The sequence below is a fragment of the Sphaeramia orbicularis genome, chromosome 3, assembly GCF_902148855.1.
Source record: "Sphaeramia orbicularis chromosome 3, fSphaOr1.1, whole genome shotgun sequence".
NCBI classification, from domain to species: Eukaryota; Metazoa; Chordata; class Actinopteri; order Kurtiformes; family Apogonidae; genus Sphaeramia; species Sphaeramia orbicularis.
In genome coordinates this window covers 34,955,847-34,975,566 of record NC_043959.1, presented here as the reverse complement: position 1 = coordinate 34,975,566, position 19,720 = coordinate 34,955,847, and the positions used below count along the sequence as shown (strand labels likewise).

At 40.0% G+C, this 19,720-nt stretch overlaps 1 protein-coding gene across 3 annotated transcripts in view; it reads right to left on the bottom strand.

Annotated features, from left to right (window-relative positions):
- Positions 1-1,771: 1,771 nt before the first annotated feature.
- LOC115416983 (AT-rich interactive domain-containing protein 3B) overlaps positions 1,772-19,720 on the bottom strand; it is a 47,783-nt gene continuing 29,834 nt past the window's right edge. For 2 of the 3 annotated variants that reach the window (XM_030130888.1, XM_030130889.1), the window contains exons 5-9: positions 9,203-9,386; positions 7,426-7,685; positions 6,271-6,546; positions 5,979-6,071; positions 1,772-5,758 (exon numbers count right to left, since the gene is read on the bottom strand). In XM_030130888.1, the coding sequence (XP_029986748.1) occupies positions 5,565-5,758; positions 5,979-6,071; positions 6,271-6,546; positions 7,426-7,685; positions 9,203-9,386 (1,007 nt within the window). In that variant the 3' untranslated portion in view covers positions 1,772-5,564. Of the gene's footprint in view, positions 5,759-5,978; positions 6,088-6,270; positions 6,547-7,425; positions 7,686-9,202; positions 9,387-19,720 lie in introns of those variants that run through there. The other variant, XM_030130890.1, reaches the window with a different exon arrangement.

The following is a 19,720-nucleotide window of genomic DNA, read 5'->3' as shown; positions in this document are numbered from 1 at the left end:
ACTTGAATGAAATGGTACAATTATTGACTATTAAGGATAAAGTAAGGTTCAAGTACATCCTGCTGGCTGTAGTTTGTGCTTCTTATCAGTTGTTGCAATGAATAATTTAAGCAAAAGATAACAAAACCAAAAGGATGTCATATTTCCACAAAACCACAACTGTATCTCACAAAATCTAGTGAATCGATGGTAGGTTGGTTTATTTTTAAGAACTCTGTAAAGTTTTTAAAGTCTAAATGGGTTTTGGTGTCGCTAATGAAGAAGCACAAACTGGGCTCAGCTTGTACGAAGCCCCGTTTTAATAATGAACCAATAGGTCTGTACACTAGGCAGAGAGCAGTCTTGCAGCACGATGATTGTCTTCTTAAATATCTAAGTGTTCTGCACCTGTTTCCTTGAATGCTAACTTCCTTGTTGCAATTTCCTGTCTTGCATACTACCTCACACTGGGTTGAAGATTGAGCCATAAGTTCCTGTGAGATTCTTTTTCTAAACAGAAGGTACAATGTTCAGATAGTGATGATGCTGTGATGTTAAAGATGCTGAGCCAATGCAGTGATATTTATGTTGAAGAACTTGTATTTCAAGCCATTCCTATTGTATTTCTTTTTCTAGCACATGTTCTATGGATGTCCCAAAACCAAAGATTTTAGCACTTTATATCTTCCTGAAACCCAGCAACGCATTTCTGTGTCCTGTAGTGGACTAAAGATTCAGAGCTTTACTTTTATAAAAAAAAAAAAAGTAAAATGTGTTTAAAAATTGTTACATTATGCCATTTCCAATGAAGACAATTAATGTAAAAAAAAAAAAAAAAAAAAAAGCCAAAACCTTTATTTTCTTGAGTCTCAGGATATTTCAACAATTTATACTGGATTTATACTCAGTTTATACTTTGTACTGGATTTTTGTTATTTTGTATAAAGGTATGTTTTAATGATTATTTTTACAAATTAATGTGCTGAATCTATTTTTTGTAAGTAAAACTGAGTGAACTAAACAGTAAATGTGTCTTCTTCCTTTTTCACATAAATGTCATCTGCTGCTTACAGTAATGGTTTGGTGGTAACCTACAAACTCAGTTCTTCAGACATGATTTGGTTTACAGCTGTAAAGACAGTTTACCACTTCATGTTTTCATTTACAGTGAAGTGACCTCACTTCCTCATACATCACCTGTGAAAATGTACAAATGTGCATTCAGTTTCGTCATTAGCTTCCTTTTTTATTTTTTTGAACTTGTCTTGTTCAGCATCACAACAGCAGAATGGCGGTCTGGCTGGCTTGTTATGCTGAACAAATTTGCTTTGCCAAAGGGAACTTCATAAAGTAGATGAAACTCCCCTTGATATTCATTAGCTTCTCTAAAGCAACTGCCAGCTCTAACCTGTAAAGTACCACTTGTGGGAAAAATACACGGACGTGATGGAAGACCAAGTCGTGTATTGTGGCATTTCTGAACATGATATAACTCAAAAATCACACCCACTTCATTAAGAAATATGAAGTGGGTGATGGTATGTCAGCATAGGAATTTCTTAAAACCAGAGTAAAGGTGATGTCCTTTAGGATAAACCAAAATGTCAAAACAAAAGATTGTTTGAGAAAGATTTGTCCTTGAGGAAATTGCTTCACTTTTGACTGAAATGCTGTCAAAAGCAGAAGTGTTGCTTCTTCTCATGAGAGGAAGTTAATGCTTCTGACCCATCTGATCCAGCAGATCGTGTAAGAGTAGCAAGTGAACAAGAAATAAAACAGCCACACATGGAGATAAGCTATAAAGTAAAACTTTATCATGACATACAAGTTTAAAGCCCTGAGAACCATATCTTTATATTACTAATATGAACAAAACTGAATGTGTGAAAACCACTTTGGAAAAGTGCTCCTTAAATACAATCAGCACAAACCAGTTTTTACAAGCATTCATGTGTTTTGTCCTATTTTTGTTTGCTTTAATCAAAGAGAAAACTATAATATCAGTAATATCATTATTATCATGTCCATAATAATAATAACAGTACAAAAATATGCACAAACCCCACAGTTGAATTAATATACGGAGCATTGTACAAGCAAAAAACAACATAAAATTGATAAATGAGGTATTCGATAACCACTTGCATATGCACCTGTTTTTACACAGATCAGGTTAGTTTTTAAACAATTTAAAACTGAATTAACTCCAAAATCATCTGAGAGACAAAGGTTCTGCATACTTCCAACTTCACAGCTTCCTGAGCGACGAGACCTTGCCTGCAGTTACTGACGAATAAAATCCAAAATGCAACACCAAAATCAAAGTCAGTCTAAGTAGCATTCAGCGAAATGACTGCAGCTTCGTCAGTACTCGTCCCTCAATGCAGCTTCAACATCAAATGCAACAGTTACTGCAGCCCACTGCCCTGAGGTATTGTGGTATGACGAGGTAGGGGGAGGGGGGTGTCTAATAGACACTCTCTCTCACACACTCACACACACAAACACACACACTCACACAAACACACCAACACAGACTTACATGCACAAGACATCCTATACTCAACCACACAGAAAGTACATAGTAGGTGCCTGGATGCCAGTGGAGTGACATGGGGGGGACGGGGAGTGTCGTTGGTTTGAAGCCGAATGGTCAGTAAAGAGCTGTGGATCCAATGAGAAACTGTACAAATGTACATGAGTCCAATGCTAGACAAAGAACCACTGATTAATAAAGGGTTAAAATCATCAAATCTGTATGTGAGCTATAAACTGCACAAAGATGAAGCCCCCCCCCCCACTCACTTTGATACAACAGATCTGACTGTGGCACCACTGGTAGTATTCTGCATGGTATTACAAGTGTATGCACAGACAGACACAAAGTCAAACAAGCATACAAAGGCAGTGAAGCTACACTATCAAACAGTCACTGCTCCGAATGAGCAGATGATACAGAAAGCCTTGACTTACATACAAGAATTTTTTTAGTAACACAGCCAAGTAATTAAGCTTCACGGTTACTAAAACCAAGGTCCACCAGAGGAAAAAATTGAACACAAATAAATAAAAACATTTGTTGATGCAACAGCATGAATGACAACTGGTGTCTATAGTCTGATTAAATTAGCTTCCCAAAATAAGTGATTACTCTCCAAAGGATTAAGCTTTAAGAGAAAGACATTTTCCCAGCCAACTGAGTAGTGAAACCTACAATGGCCAGATCTCACCAACAACTACTTTAAGGCAGCGTCTACAATTTTTGTCCTTTATAAAATACAGTTATGTGTCATGAGTGTTCTGAAAGGTACACCAACTGTGATCTGCACAAGATCTGCAGAACCTGACATGTAATGGCTAAAATACAGCTGGACTAAAGCACCAAGGGTGATGACTTCGGCTCATACTGGGCTTCAGAGTTTTCTGAACAGTTAAAATGCCTCACATTCAACACAGATAAAAGCTAGAAAATTCATTTTCACCATTTCTTTTTTTTTATGATAAAAATTACTTTAAAGGGAGAAATACACCTTAATGATTGGTAGGATAATCGTTTTGTTTACAAACACAGACTCACCTAGTCCCACAAACCCAGAAGATAAAAGATTAGATGGAAAGCTCTGGAAAAACTGGGACTTTTTAAAACTTTGAATCAAATAAAAGGACAATGAATGGAATACCTGGAACACACATTCTGACTTGCTTTCTGTAAAATCCAATTGAATGCATTTAGATGCACAACTTTTGTCAATGCAGAATGGACCTTAAAAGGTCAGCCCAGCCAGCAGGCGTGGGCAACTGTCAAATGGGAATCAATTCAAAGGAGTGACTGGGCTGGTCTTTGGTATGTAGCTGTGCAGTACCCAGAGGCTAATGTGGACCAGACAGATTGGGTGGTAAAACACTGGTCACATGATTGTACACATGCATATCATGGCGCCGCTGTCATTACAGAAGAAATGTCAACTGTGAATCTGCCTTTCACAGTCAAATTTAAGGTTAACTACGGCCGTTGGTATTTTTTTTTGACCCGTGACCCTTGAAACTTGTTAACAATCCTACAAATCTACATGTGTCAGAGAGGAATTAACTATGCTTTTCCTCTTCCCTGATTAAAATGCAGATAAATCACTCTTCTCAGACAACATCTCAAAACTTGAGGGGAAAAAAGAAAGAGAGAGAGAGAGAGAGAGAGAGAGAGAGAGAAGAAAAAAAAAAAAAAGAGACCAAACTGAAGAAAACAGGAGCAGGCATAAAACAAGTCTCACAAATTAATGCAGAGAGGGAGAGCAGGCTCATCCCAGTTCTGTTTGGTGTACAGTATGTCCCCAAAACCACCAGCAGTGTATCAGTACGTCCTTATCAGTTTAAGTCCAGGTAGGATTTCCATCACGAGCTGGGGCGTCAAGTCTCGGTGGCTTTGCAGCCATATGAGGTATGCAGTGTGGCTCTCCTTTTGGGAGAGTCTGATGAGGTATTCTTGTATCAGTCATGTGCGTTCTTCAGGTTTGACTCCTCTTTTTCTTAAAATTAACAGTGATGCTGTGCCGTTTTCACATTGCTTCCTGAGAAAGACACCCGTCGAGAGAGGCCAGTATGAGGATGCACAAACACAATAGGGACAACAAACTTCAAACTGATTCTTGAAGTTGCTGGTCCCTCAACTTTTTGTGCGCAACTTTTTAAAGACAGCTTGAGTGGACCCGCAAGAGACTGATATTTCTGTGGCTCTCTGCATATAAAATCCCATACATTGCTAATGAGAGTTACATTTTGGAGGTTTGTGTGCGTAATGAATGTTCCCACCAGTCTACAATAACATCCTGTGATTTGAATTGAGGGCGGAGTTACAAGACAGAGGTATTTAATCTGCTGCTCTACAGCATCTGATCATTTACCAGTTAGATTTCAGCAAAAGGTTACAGCATGTTAAAGAGACCTGAACTGCCCCGGTTGGAAGCCTGTTACTGAGAGGTGGGAGCTGTGTAGACGAGGTTCCACTGGTGAGAGTTACCTGACTTCCCCTGATTGCAATGAAGTCAAAAAGAATACAAAAATAAAGTTGATTCAGGTTAAATATACTACAGCTCCTGAGGTAAAGACACCACTGCAGGTTACTTGATTTGAGGTATGTAAAAAGAGAAAAACTAAAAACAAAATCATTCTAAAAACACAAAATCAAAAAGATGACACAATGGCAACAAACAAACAAAAAGTCCTAAGATAAAACTTTTCAAGTTCAGTTGCGACTACACCTGTCAGTGGGTTTTGGCTGAGCTGATTGTGTTTAGCATGTAGATTAGGATTAACAAGTGTATGTATGTGTAGATTGTGTGTCTGCACAAGTATAATTGTGTATGAGTGTAGTGTGGTGTGTGTTGAGTAAAATGCATAGCTGTGCGTTTGGGCACATGTCATAAAATATTCTTGGACTCTGTGTTCATGATTGGACAGCCAAGAGCTTGACAGGGTTTGATGAGGTATTTGTTGTGCAACAGTTATTCTTAACGATTTCTCGTGGTATTGTATATTCATGCTGGGCCTCCCAGTGGAAGAGAAGCCTGGAGAGGAGAGGGCAGCTTCAGTTAGGGTGACCCACTGGGAGCAGGCTCAGCAGAGCCGGAACCCTTGGAGGAGGAAGAGGACGTGGGGCTGAGGGTCTGAGCCGGGGGTGCAGAGAATCCAAAGCTAGTGCCGGCTCCAGCAGGGGAAGCTGAGGCAGCAGCAGCCGACACAGTGGGACCGACAGCCCCCGCAGACTTCTGGGCAAACAGGGTTCCTACAGAAAAGAGGAAGGAGTCTGTGTTTAAATGGAAACACGGTTCCTTTATTGTGCCAGGGTAAAGGTAACATTATATGGAACTGAAAATAACAAAATAAAAAGGTGGTATACCATTAACCTTGGTAAACTTGGGAAATATGGAGGGACAAAAATTATTATTATTAACAAAATTTACCAGTGTCATGAAACATTTTAAAAATCCCTGGTTCACACCAACCTGAGTACATTGTGCCATTGACCTCCACTGAGACAGTGATGCTGGCATTTCCATTGGTTGAAATACTCAGAGACATGTCCTGCTGCTTCTCATCTGTGGGGACACATTACTGAGATTAAATCATGACTTAGTGAAATGATACAATAAATGTTTCCATAAATTGATGTCTGGTGGTAGGACTATCAAATGGAGCATTCAACTTCTCTATAAAGTTGAGAGAAAAGTTCCTGTCCTAAGTCAACGGAAGCATATTTCCAATCAGGGAATACTTAACCACCTTGGCAGCACTGACCTCTGGTGGTGATGGCGGGGGCTCCAAGACGCAGGTTCATAGGCATCTGGGAGGCCATGGCGAGCAGGTTATGTTGGAAAGCCTGCTGCATCAGGCGCTGCTGTTCTTCTGCCAGGCGGGCCATCTTCCTCTCTGGACCCTCTGCTCCACCACTGGTCTCCAGCTTTTCTCTGAGCTGTTCAAGTGTGGCGGCTCGTGCCAACCCTGCAACCTGCTGCTGACCCAGGGCCAATGCCATGGAGGGTCTTGCTGCCATGATGGAGGGGGTCAGGTCATCTGAGGAAAAGTAAAGTTTGTAAAAAACAGGAATCTTCTTCAGATCAACATGAATGTTTGTTTATTGTTTATAAAAATGACAGTTACTTCATAATCAAATTTTTCCAGACCTGTCTAAAATGAATTTGTCATGTAGTGGACTAAATTTCAGATTATTAGATGCTAGATTTTTTAGATTTTAGTATTTCCCAAAATGCACCATGAACATAATAGGAGTCAAAAACAGAGCTAAACTCCAGTCAAGCAGAGCTGACATCAGAAAAGCCAGAAGCATAATGACAGTTATCAATGGCATCCTATTGATGTGGACTAAAGGCTTTAAAGTTCATAAAGTGCCCTCCCGGCGTGGGAACCGTGTTATTAATCAGCAGCAAAGGTGAAGGCTCTCAGTAGCCTGAGGCAAAATCAGCTCACACACTGACTCCTAAACACCTGGACAGAGTTAGTCACATACAGACATGCACAGTCACCAAGATATATTAAAACACTCACACAGATATGTGATACAATGGCGGGAAAACAAAGACTTTGAATGTAACTCATACTTGGGATGACTTTTGTCAAATATTGGCACAAAAACACACTTCACATACACTTCACGTACAGCCTTTCCAGTGTCTTACATTCAAGTTAAAAGGGAAAACATAGGTTATTTGAACTCGAGGTACTTCTCTACATAGCGACAGGGGGCAGTATTGGTCTATAAATATCAGGTGCTCATAGACGCACAAGTACTGTATGTAACTAGAATACTCTAGTCTGGACCAACTGGACAAAGATATTACTCTTATCCCATCCAATTCTGATATAATGATACATGAAAAAAAATCAGATTTTTTCCCCCAAATAATCTCACATGTGGAGCTGTACGGCATCTACCTTTTTTCAGAGAGGGCCCTGGTGAAGCCTGCAGACCATTTAGAGCTGCTGAGGCCCCTGCCCCCAAAGCTGAAAGGTGCATCTTGGGAGGTGAGAGGATATGGGGAGCTGTGCTGGGAGAGGGAGAGAAACGGAAGAGGCTGCTGCTGTAGCTTGGACGACGACCTTCGCGCCGGTTACTGTCAATGGCAGCCTGAAGCTCACCTGGGGAGCTCAGGCCTTTCCTCTCACACTCATATGGGTACAGGTATTTCATGTACCTGGAAAGGAAAACAGACAGCAATTACATTACATGTAGTAAAATCTTCATTAAAATTTAAGATGATGTTCCTTGAAAACTGCCTAGATCAGCCCTGGTATGCAATAAACACCATCACATTTTAAGTGTTAAGTTAACTTTACTATGTACCATTTTATAAGAAAGTCATGCTTGCTATCAGGGGTCTCCTTCCACAAACAGAACACTGATCTGTGCCGTCTAAAAGTGCCTGCAGCTTAACAGGGACCACATTTATCTGAACAACCAGGCTTTTGGAAGGAAGTTAATGCAGGAAACTGGAGAATGTGCTTACATGTGCTGCAATAAAATGATTGCTGTAAAACCTGCCTACTTTTAGCCAATACATAAACACATTCCTCCCCTTCCTTTGACTATATTTTTAAACAAGTTCTCTCTTTTCAGTTAATTAGTGAGCAGGAAGCAAAGTACCCCATCCTAACATTTATTTAACCTACTTCTTTGTCACAGATAAGGCAGTGAACATTTCTTTACATTTCACACACTTTGAAATTGACAAAGTATGTATTTCTTCATAGATTCAGATTGAACATGTTAGTCTCTGCAGCAGAAAAGAGCAGTATTTGTTTCTGTAGTCTTCTACCTTGGTTATGTAAAACATGTTTTGTATTTACAAAATCAGGTTACTCCAGAAAGATGAAGTTAAGTGCTGCAAATGACTCAGAATTTAATGAGACACCTGGCATGCAGATAGTCCAAAACATGTTTTGTATGGCACGTATATATGTATTTATATACATTCTCTTGCTGTATGCTCTGTTGCAGCTGAGGTATGCTTTTCATGCTGTAGGAGCACAAAGTATTATGCGTGCTGACTGCATTATGGTGGAACAACAGCTCAAGGATCGATAAGAAGTTAAGAGCAGCATCCATTAGATAGAGCAGAGTGACGCTACATAACAGCTCAGTGACATTAAAAATACATAAAGGTTCATTAGGGCACCCTGCTAGCAGACAGGATAGAGAGGTGTTACACTACTAAACGGTCTCCATCAAGAGAATGAGAGCATTTCAGTTGAGACTTGGCGTAGGGCTGTCAGTCAGACCCCACCTTAGTCATTGTGAACTCTGACCCAAATCACGTCAATAAATCTATGGCAATCAATGAGCTCTATGTGTGATGTAATGGACAGAGGGATTGAATGTGAAAAGAGAAGGCGCCCTGGAGCAGGAAACAAACTTGCATGTGTATAAACAAATAATATTGACATCCGTACTCATACTGAGACACACACAAATACACACACACACTAATCCGCATACTCTGATGTCAAACACACAGATACTTATGGCATGAAGAAGAAGGTGCTTGTTTCTAGGATTCACACACTCAAAATTCTTTATTTAGCTGCAGTAAATTAAATCATAGTTTGCATAAGATTAGCCTTAGCCAGACTGGCCAAGTGTAAACAGCGAATTTATACATGCACAAACGCTTAAATAAATCTGGTTGGTTGTGTCAGAAATACAAAGACTTACTGTGTGCGCAGGGTAAAAGCTGCACTGGTGATGGAGGTAGGCAGGTTGAGTCCTTTTGTGATTTCTCTCCAGATCTTCTTGTTGATAACTTCAACAAGGCCTCCCTTTTCTGTCACCAGCTTGTACAGCATGTACAGATCCAGGACTTGCTTGGCCATGATAGGGATACGATTGACTGGGGTTCCTGTGGAGGAAAGAAAACCCATAAAATAAAAATCAATACAGCAGACATCATACTGTACATGTGGTCCAGAATAGCTTACTGATTCAAAATGGAAGCCTTATCATGGATTAATGTCCCAGTATGAATGGAATCTATAACCCCCATTTTTCCCTATGCGAATCCCTGCTGAGACAGACCAGCACCTTATACAGAAAATACTATAAGCTGCTATTGTGAAAATGTCAAATTATGAGAACTCTATATTATGTGACTCATTTATCCTCTAATCAATGCTAAAAGACAAGAATCATTTCTATGACCCCTAGATACTGATCTAAGAACTGTGCGGATATTGGTGAGACAAAGGTGACAGGCCTGATGCCAGCGTGGCCTGTTAAATTTGGCTTGAAAACATATTAGCCCAGTTAAGGCAATCTGGCTTGACCTGGAAAAGGGGATTCGCAACAACACAAAGCAAAGCAGCTCTAGACTTTTGATACAGATGCATTAATCTTGTCAACAGCTTATCTGCACTGAAGCTTGCAGAAAGCGTGTTTGGGAGGAGGAGGTGGAGGGGGGGCGAGGGCTACAAAGAGGAAGGAGGAGGGGCTGGGTCACAGTATGCGACAGAATCAAAAAGTGCAATGTGCAACAGTGTAGGCATGAAGCAGGAGGAGGGGACTTGGGATTGTGACGACCTGCTAATCCATGGGCAGCGGTGGGTGGGGGGCTCCTGGATAGGCTAGTATAATGAAGCTCATTTAGAGGATTGTACTAAGTAAATCCACACCCCTCTGCTGTTAGTGCTGCTGGGTCCAGTGCAGGGGAGTCGTACAGATTTGCCCTCACAGTTAATGCCAGGCAATCCCTCAGCCCCACCACAGGCTGCTCTTAACCTGGAATTGGACTCATTAATGACTTTGTAAAATAGCAGAGTGATTAGGCCATGAAGATTAGCCCTGATTCATTTTCTTAAGTTAGAAACAGTTCTTTAAGCCCTTTGCAAAGGGGCCTAAGTGAACACATGGACGTGCATAAGAGTGGAGATCAGGAAGGTGTTGCTCTGCTCAGAGCATTATACAGCACTGGCCCATAGCCTACCACCCTTCGTAATATTGATGGTATTGATAGTGGTGAAAGAGACAAAAGGCCTTATATTTAGTTTCTACTGCTGTGTTTACTACAAAAGTCACTCGGAATCTCTTTCACCTCGATGGCTAAAATGTGCAAACACAAACACGCAGCATGCCGCATTTCCTGCAAACAGAGGTGGGACCAGTGTTTGGGTAAGGTGGGTGTCAGGAAAGACTCACATGTCTGTTAAAAATACATGTTAGTTTCAATGATCTATCAGGATTTTCAACAGGCCAATGTTGCAATCATCATAACTTCCTCTCATAACTCCTAAGAAATTCATAAATTCTCAGTAACACAAAGTGTATAAAACTGAGAATTGGCAATATTTTTACTCTTACAGAGTCTCAGTTGTATAGTTATCTAAACAGAAGTCATTGGAGTTATGACATTAAACATCATTTAGCATCCACTTCTTCATTTTGCATGTTATAGTTGCTAAAGTGTGGTGTGAGTACAGTTCTTAACGTTTATGGACTGAAGAGAGGAGAACCTTTACAACTACATATTAAATGCAAGTTGTTTGAGTTTCTTGATAAGGGAAAAAGAAGCTGAAAATACTGGTAAAAATGAACCGGTGGAAACACTATTCTCGCCCTGTATGAATTTGTACAAATCTAGGTGCACAAAATACATGACAGATGCAGATAGATAGACCCCTTTCCAACCTGTGCAACAGGCAACACCACAGCACCTCAGTATACTGTATGTACTTAATGATTTTCAGCCAGTAAAAGCTCTAGAAAATGCTGTACTAGGAAAAGAGTCATCTTATCTCTAATACCAATTAACCTGATGTACAACACAAGCGCATTTTGCCAAGACACCAGCCTCCATTATAGATAATTTGGATTAGCTATCAGAGGAGAGGAGAGGAGAGGAGAGGAGAGGAGAGGAGAGGAGAGGAGAGGAGAGGAGAGGAGAGGAGAGGAGAGGAGAGGAGAGGAGAGGAGAGGAGAGGAGAGGAGAGGAGAGGAGAGGAGAGGAGAGGAGAGGAGAGGAGAGGAGGTATCAATAATTGACATTTGATGGCAATAACTACAGACCTCCAACTTAAAAATAAACCCTCAACAAATCAAAAGTCAAAATCAACTGCCAAAAAATAGCAGTAGACAGGATGTACTGTGGTAACATATGTATTTGTATAGAAATAACCTATTGCTGTGTTTGTTACAAACTTGCTTAATCTGCACTTCTCAGACTAAGACCATAAACTTTATTTATAGTGAGAAAATGAACATGGCAGACTTCCTGTTTCATCTCTGGCTAGTTATCACATTTCCAGGACATGCAACAGACCAAAGCACCCAAATGCTTTGCTACTAGTGCCTTGTCAGTTATTTAATGCAGCATGGGACATCAATCCTGCATCAAACAATTAGTACAACTACAGGGGTCAGAGATCAGCCAGGGGTTATTGATGTGTGAATTAAACTGCAGGTCAGCAGGAAGCCATGTTTTCATACTGGCCTGACCATGAACAATGAAGGCACAACAAATGAGACACAACAGCGCTGACCCGAGAGTGACAGGCCAGCAGTTAGTCAGGCCTTAATTCACACCTATGCTTTTATATACCCCCGTTTTCGTATCTGCTTTCACATCCAATTTAAATTTAATGCATTTACACAGAGCTACTGTTTCAAAAAGGAGATCAGGGAGTGTGTGTATATACGCTAGGAAACAAAATATCTATCAATATCTTAAGCAGTCCAAAGGCTTTGAAACCTAAAGCAGCATTAATTAGTGAACACATGACAAAAGTTTCACATTCCTGCACCTCCTGACCACATGTGAAAGTGCTAGGAAAGCACCTTTGATAATGCTGTAATTGACCAAAAATCACATTAGCAAACCTTGGGAACTTAGCCAAACAGTTCCCTAATTTGAGAGAATCAACATGCTGCCTGCCTTTGGTGTCCAACATCTGCTCTGTTTTCAACCCTGGAGACATTTAGCTCTAACAGGCTTAATTAGAGCAGTCCGAAACATCCCTTTTGATCACAGTAGCACAACTCCTCAGCCTCACCGTTGCTTTTAATGCACTGTCTTTGGCGGTTATATCACTTCAAACCCTTATGTGACACCACATAATAAACATTGCTTGGCTTTATGGCACACAGGAATGAAGAAGGCAACTATTGGGTATTTCATCTCTCTGCAAAGCCATGATTTGTCCACTCTGCTCCTCTGAGCCAATCTGTAATTGGCTGCAGGCTTCACCTCCCATCATCCTTTGCCCCGGACTGATTTTCCCCCAGGGACAGGGCCATCAGGAGCCTAGTGATTAATGGCACCAGGGGTCAGAGGTTGCTGTGGTGGGAAGTGCCACGGCTGAGGGCCCCTGAACCACTCCCTAAGTCCTTCCTCCGACTTCCACTGTGAACACAAGAGCCACACGGCCAGCGTTCAAACGGCTAGACTTCAAATGATAAGAGATGCAGATAGCGAGATAGACAGAGGGGAAAAAGGACAGCTTCAAAAACCCCAACGATTCAAAGAAACACTAGAGTTGTACAAACTAGACACTGAGACGGGAACAGTTGTAGAGCTATATTATGTTATGTAGAATATAAAATCTGCAAATAGCTGATGTGTTCTTATGGAATATTTGATGCCAGTTTTAGTTTTACTTCTAGAACAGGAAGTATTCAGCTCAATTACTCCTCAATAAGGTACACGCATATGTTGACATACCACAGATGATGTGACTAACTTTAACCACACTGATCAATTTTGACCCAAAGTGGACTTTAAATTGAACAAGTTACAGATGCAAAATGTTCTGTCTAGCATTATGGTTCTACTTTTCTATCCTAATGTGAAGAGAAAAAAAGGAACAAGGTCATTTTATGTGACCCCTGACCTATTTTTAGCAGGAAACAGCTGTTCACATTAAAGGGCTTCCATAATAAATCAATTGGTGCCCCTGACGTAGTGGTAAATTAAATATCGCTGACTTCACATGATGGGCATTATTTTAAATAATTAAGCGGCAGAGCGGCAGGCTTCCAGCGGACAACACACAGGAAATGAATTTTTTACTCAATGAGCATTGGCAAGTGTGAGGTTTCTCTATGATATATAATGAAAAAAGAGGCAGGAAAAAAAAAAAAAAAATCACATCATTGTGTATGGAATGGATGCTTCCAATTCTGGTGATTGTTCTGTTACACCACAGGGTTACTATGACATTACATTGAATAAAGGACTCAGATTGATAGCAAAAAGAGGAAAAGCCAGTGCGACACAAAAAGGAAGCAATAGCAGGGGGGAACTAAACACAAATGACCTATGGGATGAGACAGAAAAAAGAAGGTATGAAGAGGGAAACAGATTCTGTGACAGTTTTTTGGTCCCTCTAGGAAGGAATGAAGGATGGAAGGAAGGAAGGATAAGAAGGAAGGGGGAGGTGTGGTAGCTAGCCAGCTGGAGAAAGACTGGATTACTGCTGTAAGGAAGGTGTCAGCCAACACAAACAGCCCCTGGCCTCATGGCAGTGTCTGAGTCCCTTCAGCCGCCTACACCTTCCTCCTCCTCGTCTTCTGTTTGACTGACGTACATTGAGTTCATTAACTTGGAGTCACCAATGCAAAAGCAGCATCTATAGATGGTCCACTATTCAAAAGACTTTCTACAACACAACACGCTACAAGGATGTTTTAAAAAGGCATAAAGATGTATAGTATATTTTCTGTACTTACTGCTGGAAATTTGTAAATGAGAAGTTGAGGTGAACTACATGAATTGCAGCACTTTAGCAGATCAGACACCTTATTAGTAGTTATATTCACTATGCTTTTAACTAGGTCTAGGTCTAAATATTGTATATATCCGACCTGAAGTTATTTGCTACTGTTTTGAAAATATTACGACTGAAACATTTGGGAAATTGGTTGAGAGAAAATACCCTCAAACAGCCCTAACCCTTCATCGGCATGGGACAGGGAGACACTGATGTGAGAGATGAGTGTCTGGACTCCACATGCTGGGAAGTTTACTTTATGTCAGGCAGCCCCTGGCTGTTTAGTTTATATGTTCGTATGTTGGGGCAGCATATTGTCAGGACCCTGCTGTACGCTGGGGCATGTTTGTTTTATTTTTAATGCATGGCAAGGGACATAAAAGGTAAAAAAGCCTTGAGTGTATGGAATTTTCTATCTTTAGTTCAGGCAGAGCCACCACTCCCTCACATGACGGACCAATTCATATCAAGTGTTAAGATATGTACCCTCCACATAAGGGAAGTTAAATGTAACATTACACTATAGATACATCGCTATTCTAAGCAGCTAAAGTCACAGCTGGTACAGAGGCACACGCAGAGAAAGAAAGAGGGACAGTCTATAGCATACAGGTCGATATGCTCTATATCTTTGATAGACATCACTCCTGTTATGTCAATAGTGCAATTAATGTGAATTGACAGAGAGAGACACAGAAAAAAATAGAGAATCAAGAGAGGAAATGGAGACAAATAATGACTTCTGTTTCACTGACTATATTGAGCTGTGATGTTATGAGAAATACAAAAATAAATTAAAACTTTGGAGTGACTTGAAGTTTGGGCTTCGACATGAAATACATCTTCCCAAACATGTTTGATTTTGTTCAAAAAATAAATAAATAATGTAGACACATTATCCTCTGGCAGTGAAGCCACGTGTCCGTACACAGAGGCAAGGAATTAATGATTTTGCTGCTTTTCACCACCATCTTTTCTAAATTGTGAGGCATATGAAGACATTTCTGCAGATCTGACTAATGCAAAAGCAGCAGTTGAAGCTCAGTTTGTTATTTTGAGATCAAATACCATCAGATCCTTCTTTCCTGTCTCCTCTTCTTCCTTTCCCTCTGTCTTAATAAAAAGAACAAATATAAAATGGTAGAAAAAAGCAAACATGAGATGACGAATAAGTCACTCAGAGCTATATTTACAGAGGAAACAGTGAGAGTTGGTTTTAAGTAAGAATTATTGCAGCAAGCAGGCAGCCAATATATCGAAGCAGCTGTCTTCTGTGCACTGTTCAGTGGCTCAGCCTGTAGTGTAAAACATCACAAAACTGGCGAGGCTCCAAACAGGCAGACGTTGTAAATCTCACTGGGTGGTGTTCACACACTAGGGAGGCTGTCAAGAGTGCAAATAATGACACTATTAGACTTTGAATTACTTGATTTTAAGTTTGCACAGAGTAGTTTTGTAATAAATCTCTGTATTGTTATTTTTTATACAGTTTCTGGATGCAGTTTAACACGCTGTCACTTTTGCAGTACATGATCTCTTGATCAGTCATTACAGTAAAACACACCTGACCTGAAATAGGGAGACTAACAGAAAGAAAAAGAGAGAAAGAAAAAGAGAGAGAAACATGACTCCTCCTTCGTGGGTCATGAAGATGGGTCACCTGGTGAAATAGAGGGGGAGGGGGATTGAAAAGGTTGGATGGCGAGAAAAGTGAGATGGCCTCTCCAACTGTAACCCAAGTCCCCTCAGTCCCTGCAGACCTGGCAGATCAACTGACTAGACCCCAATCAACACGAGCAGATTTGGAACCAGCAGAGATGGATGAATGGATGGATGGATTGACGACATAAGGATGGTTGATCTCTCTTATACTTTGTGGTTATTCATGGTCAATGGCTATTCAGTTTCTTTAAAATCTCAGGAAATACAACTGATATCTGAGATGATGTGAAAAAGGAAAATACTGTTCAAACACTTTTAAAATCAAAACGTAATGTTTCACATTCTTTCAATCAAACTGAAGGCTAACAATAGTTTCCGTCTCTCTCACAGGTGTCTCTCCTTAATAACACTCAAAATATTATCTCCTAGCCTATTGGTTATGTACCTGTTTATTAATCTATTAGTGCTTTAGTTCTTTCTTTTGTTCTGTAAAACATTTAGTTAACCAGTAAAAGGTGGTAAATAACTGTCTTACTGTGAGTTCAGCATTCTGCACACAAACTGCAAGATAAAGTAATATACAATATTCAGTACTTATCTACTCTACATAACATCACTGTAGCTCAAAAAATAACTTGACATCATGTTTAACAATGACAGTTAATGCCTTATAATATCAGTATATATTTTTAAACTCTACCACCTACATGAATATAGACAATGACCTCTGCTCTACATTTAAATCACACTGGAGGATCAGGTGAGAGGAGTAACCCAATAGTTTGGCCATGTAAACAACCATCTCTGATCATTAAAGAAATGTCAAGAATGTATATGTCATGGCAACACAATGGCATGTTGCACACACAATAGAGGGAGGGGTTTGGCATCAAGTTTAGATAACCCAGATTAAGCTGTGGAAATAAGGTGCAACTTTTTCTGCTTGACAGCATCAAACACAAACCAGGAAATGTCAAACTCAGGAAGAATAAACAGAATCGTAAAAGGAGAAGGACAAAATTTAGGATATGGATATCAGACATACACAATGGAAGTCTAAACAAGAAACAGACTGAGTCAGACAGAAACCTCAGTATGGCACAGTGAGGTCACCTATGACTAGTACTGGTGATAAGTGATGTCCTCACTGGCAGGTGTAGCATTGAGGGGCCTCCCTCTCCCTTTTGTCAAGCTTTATAACACAGTTTACTGCTTCAATCAATGGAAACCAGGACTGACAGATAAAGCCATCAGCTGACGAGCCTCATTTGAGCCCCACAGCACTGATCAATAAAGGAGACATCAGCTGGTATAAGCCAAGAAGGAAGAATAATATGGTGAAAGGGGCAGAGCAAATGTTGGGGGTTGTGAGCACTCGAAATTAACTCCCATCAATGCTAATTACTTTTGGCTTTTGGTAAAATGACACTAGTATTATACATGCACATGTTGGGCTCCTAGCTATGCTATGCATCCTTGTGCATTGTTATAGTTATTTAGGTCAACAGCACAAAATGTTTCTTCTTCAATTCTATACAAAGAATTGGAGGTACAGAATACCAATGACACATCATAATACAGACATGAAAATTAAAATTAATATATACTGGCCAATCATCAAGCAGTGTGGATTTATACTGTATGTAACACACTGCAGAACGATATTTTGTTGTGATTTTTATGTGCTGAGATCACACAGATACCACTACTGAAATTATTCAAGTTTTTAGATTATATACTGTTGTGGTTTTATTTTTACATGCATTTCTTAAAAACAAGAAACTTAGATGCATCTGCCTGCTTGTAGGCTATTATTTCTTCTGTACATTGGGATGCATCAAGAATTACTGGGCATTTCAGTTAGATTCATGAGGCTCAACTTAAAAATGCAGAGATGTACAATGTGTCTAAATAGACAATATGGCTGATTTCTTAACCATGGAAGGTCTTGAATGTCAAGTAACTTGAGGATCCATGACACAAAACATGACCGAAAATAGATATAATGAATAGAAATTAAGTCAAAAGATTGTGTAAGAAAATATTAAAGTTCAACTGTTTTTCATGAGTTGTCAAATGATACCTAGCCTAACATTTAACAATAATTTATCTGTGACAACAACATCTGATACTGACAGAAATAAGAGTGCTTGCTGTTTGGCAGCTGTGTTCTTAACGGCCCTTTCTTCCCTCAAATCAAGCGTCTTGTTTTCCATTAGGCTTCTTTGCACGCAGATCTTGGGTATTGTGTGGCTTATGCAACACTGCTGCAGAGATGCACTGGAAGTGAGCTCAGGGCTATTGTATTGGTGTACAGCTCCTTTGGGGGCTGTAATGCATTTCATACCATCCATCACACGGGTGTGGAGGCCAGGAAACATTACTTCAAGAGCAAACACAGGACACAGATGGAGAAGTAAGACACAAATGTGTAGAGACAGCAGAAGTTTGGGGAATATGTGGATCATAGGAAATCATAAAAAACCTTCCTGAGAAGAGCTTTAGAAGTCTCCAAATATCTTCATGAATGTTTCTTGAACAAAACAGATGAGAATCCAAAAATAGATTCCATGATCCTTTTATATCACATTGTCATTAATTTCGTATCTACAAATTTCACACTTAAAACAATATCACTTACTTCTTTGTCATTTATCCCTATTCTAATATAACATCTTATATGTAACTCCAAATAAAAAATAAGTTCATCCATATAAGGCTGGCATGAATAGATAAATAAATTGTTAATTTCGAGGGCAAAACATTTTCTAATTCAGTATTAGTCTTTGTTTTGTTTTGTTTTATTCAAGGAGAAAAAAAAAAAACTAGTGTATTGAGTGGTGAGCTTCACACTTCATGAAACGTTTCTTAAAGTGTACTCTGACACATCTTCCTCTTGTTACCACATATCATTTCTAAGTAATAAGATTACAATTTGGTTGAAATATTTTATATCTATATTTTTTCCAGTATATACTTGACTTACATGATGTATTGAAGTGAATGCTAAACAAGACACATGGATGAAGCCACCAGTGTTATTTTTACTCTGACCAATGACCTCTCTGGGAAGCATGAATCTGCTTTAGGCCCGCACTCGTCCTCCTCTCTGGTCAAGTACGTATGGGCATGGTGATTAAGAATCTCTCAGCTCTGCAGCTTAGAGACTCAAATCCCTGTACAGTATGGTCGTAATTAAAGATGGACAACACAGTGGCAATCCCTGGCTGAGTCTGGCTAAATGACAGAGGAAGTAACATGGAGGTGGTATGGATGGGGGTGGGGATGAGAGGACAAGGGAGACTTCGCTTTGTTGAAGACAGACAAAATAATACACTTGAGATATTTATCTGATGCCCCGACAAAAAACAAAACATCAGGAAAACTACTGTTTCCTTTTGTTTTGAAGGAAGAGAGACATAAAGCAACCATGGATGTGCTCATTTCTGGGCTGGGCTATAATTTGCCAGCCAAAGGGTGGAGTTTACCACAAGCAAAGATAATTTCAGGTCTCAAATAGATCAACACCGTAACCACAAAATCTTTGATCACTTATGCAGGGGAGGATGTGTCCAATAAGAATAGTTTGGCCTCCTCTTTTGGAGACTGACTTAGGGCAATGATTAAAAAGCAGTGGTTGGAATCTGTGTATCATTTGGGTTCCCGCCCTTTCCTGAAAGTAGGGGCCCTGTTCTACCAGTGTTAGTCTGGCTATCCTTCTGTCTGGATGGTGAGTCCAGTCAGCTTCAGATTCACTGACAAAGTGCTTCCAAAGGAGGCCTTGTTTTTTTACACAAGCTGGCTGGTGCCTCCC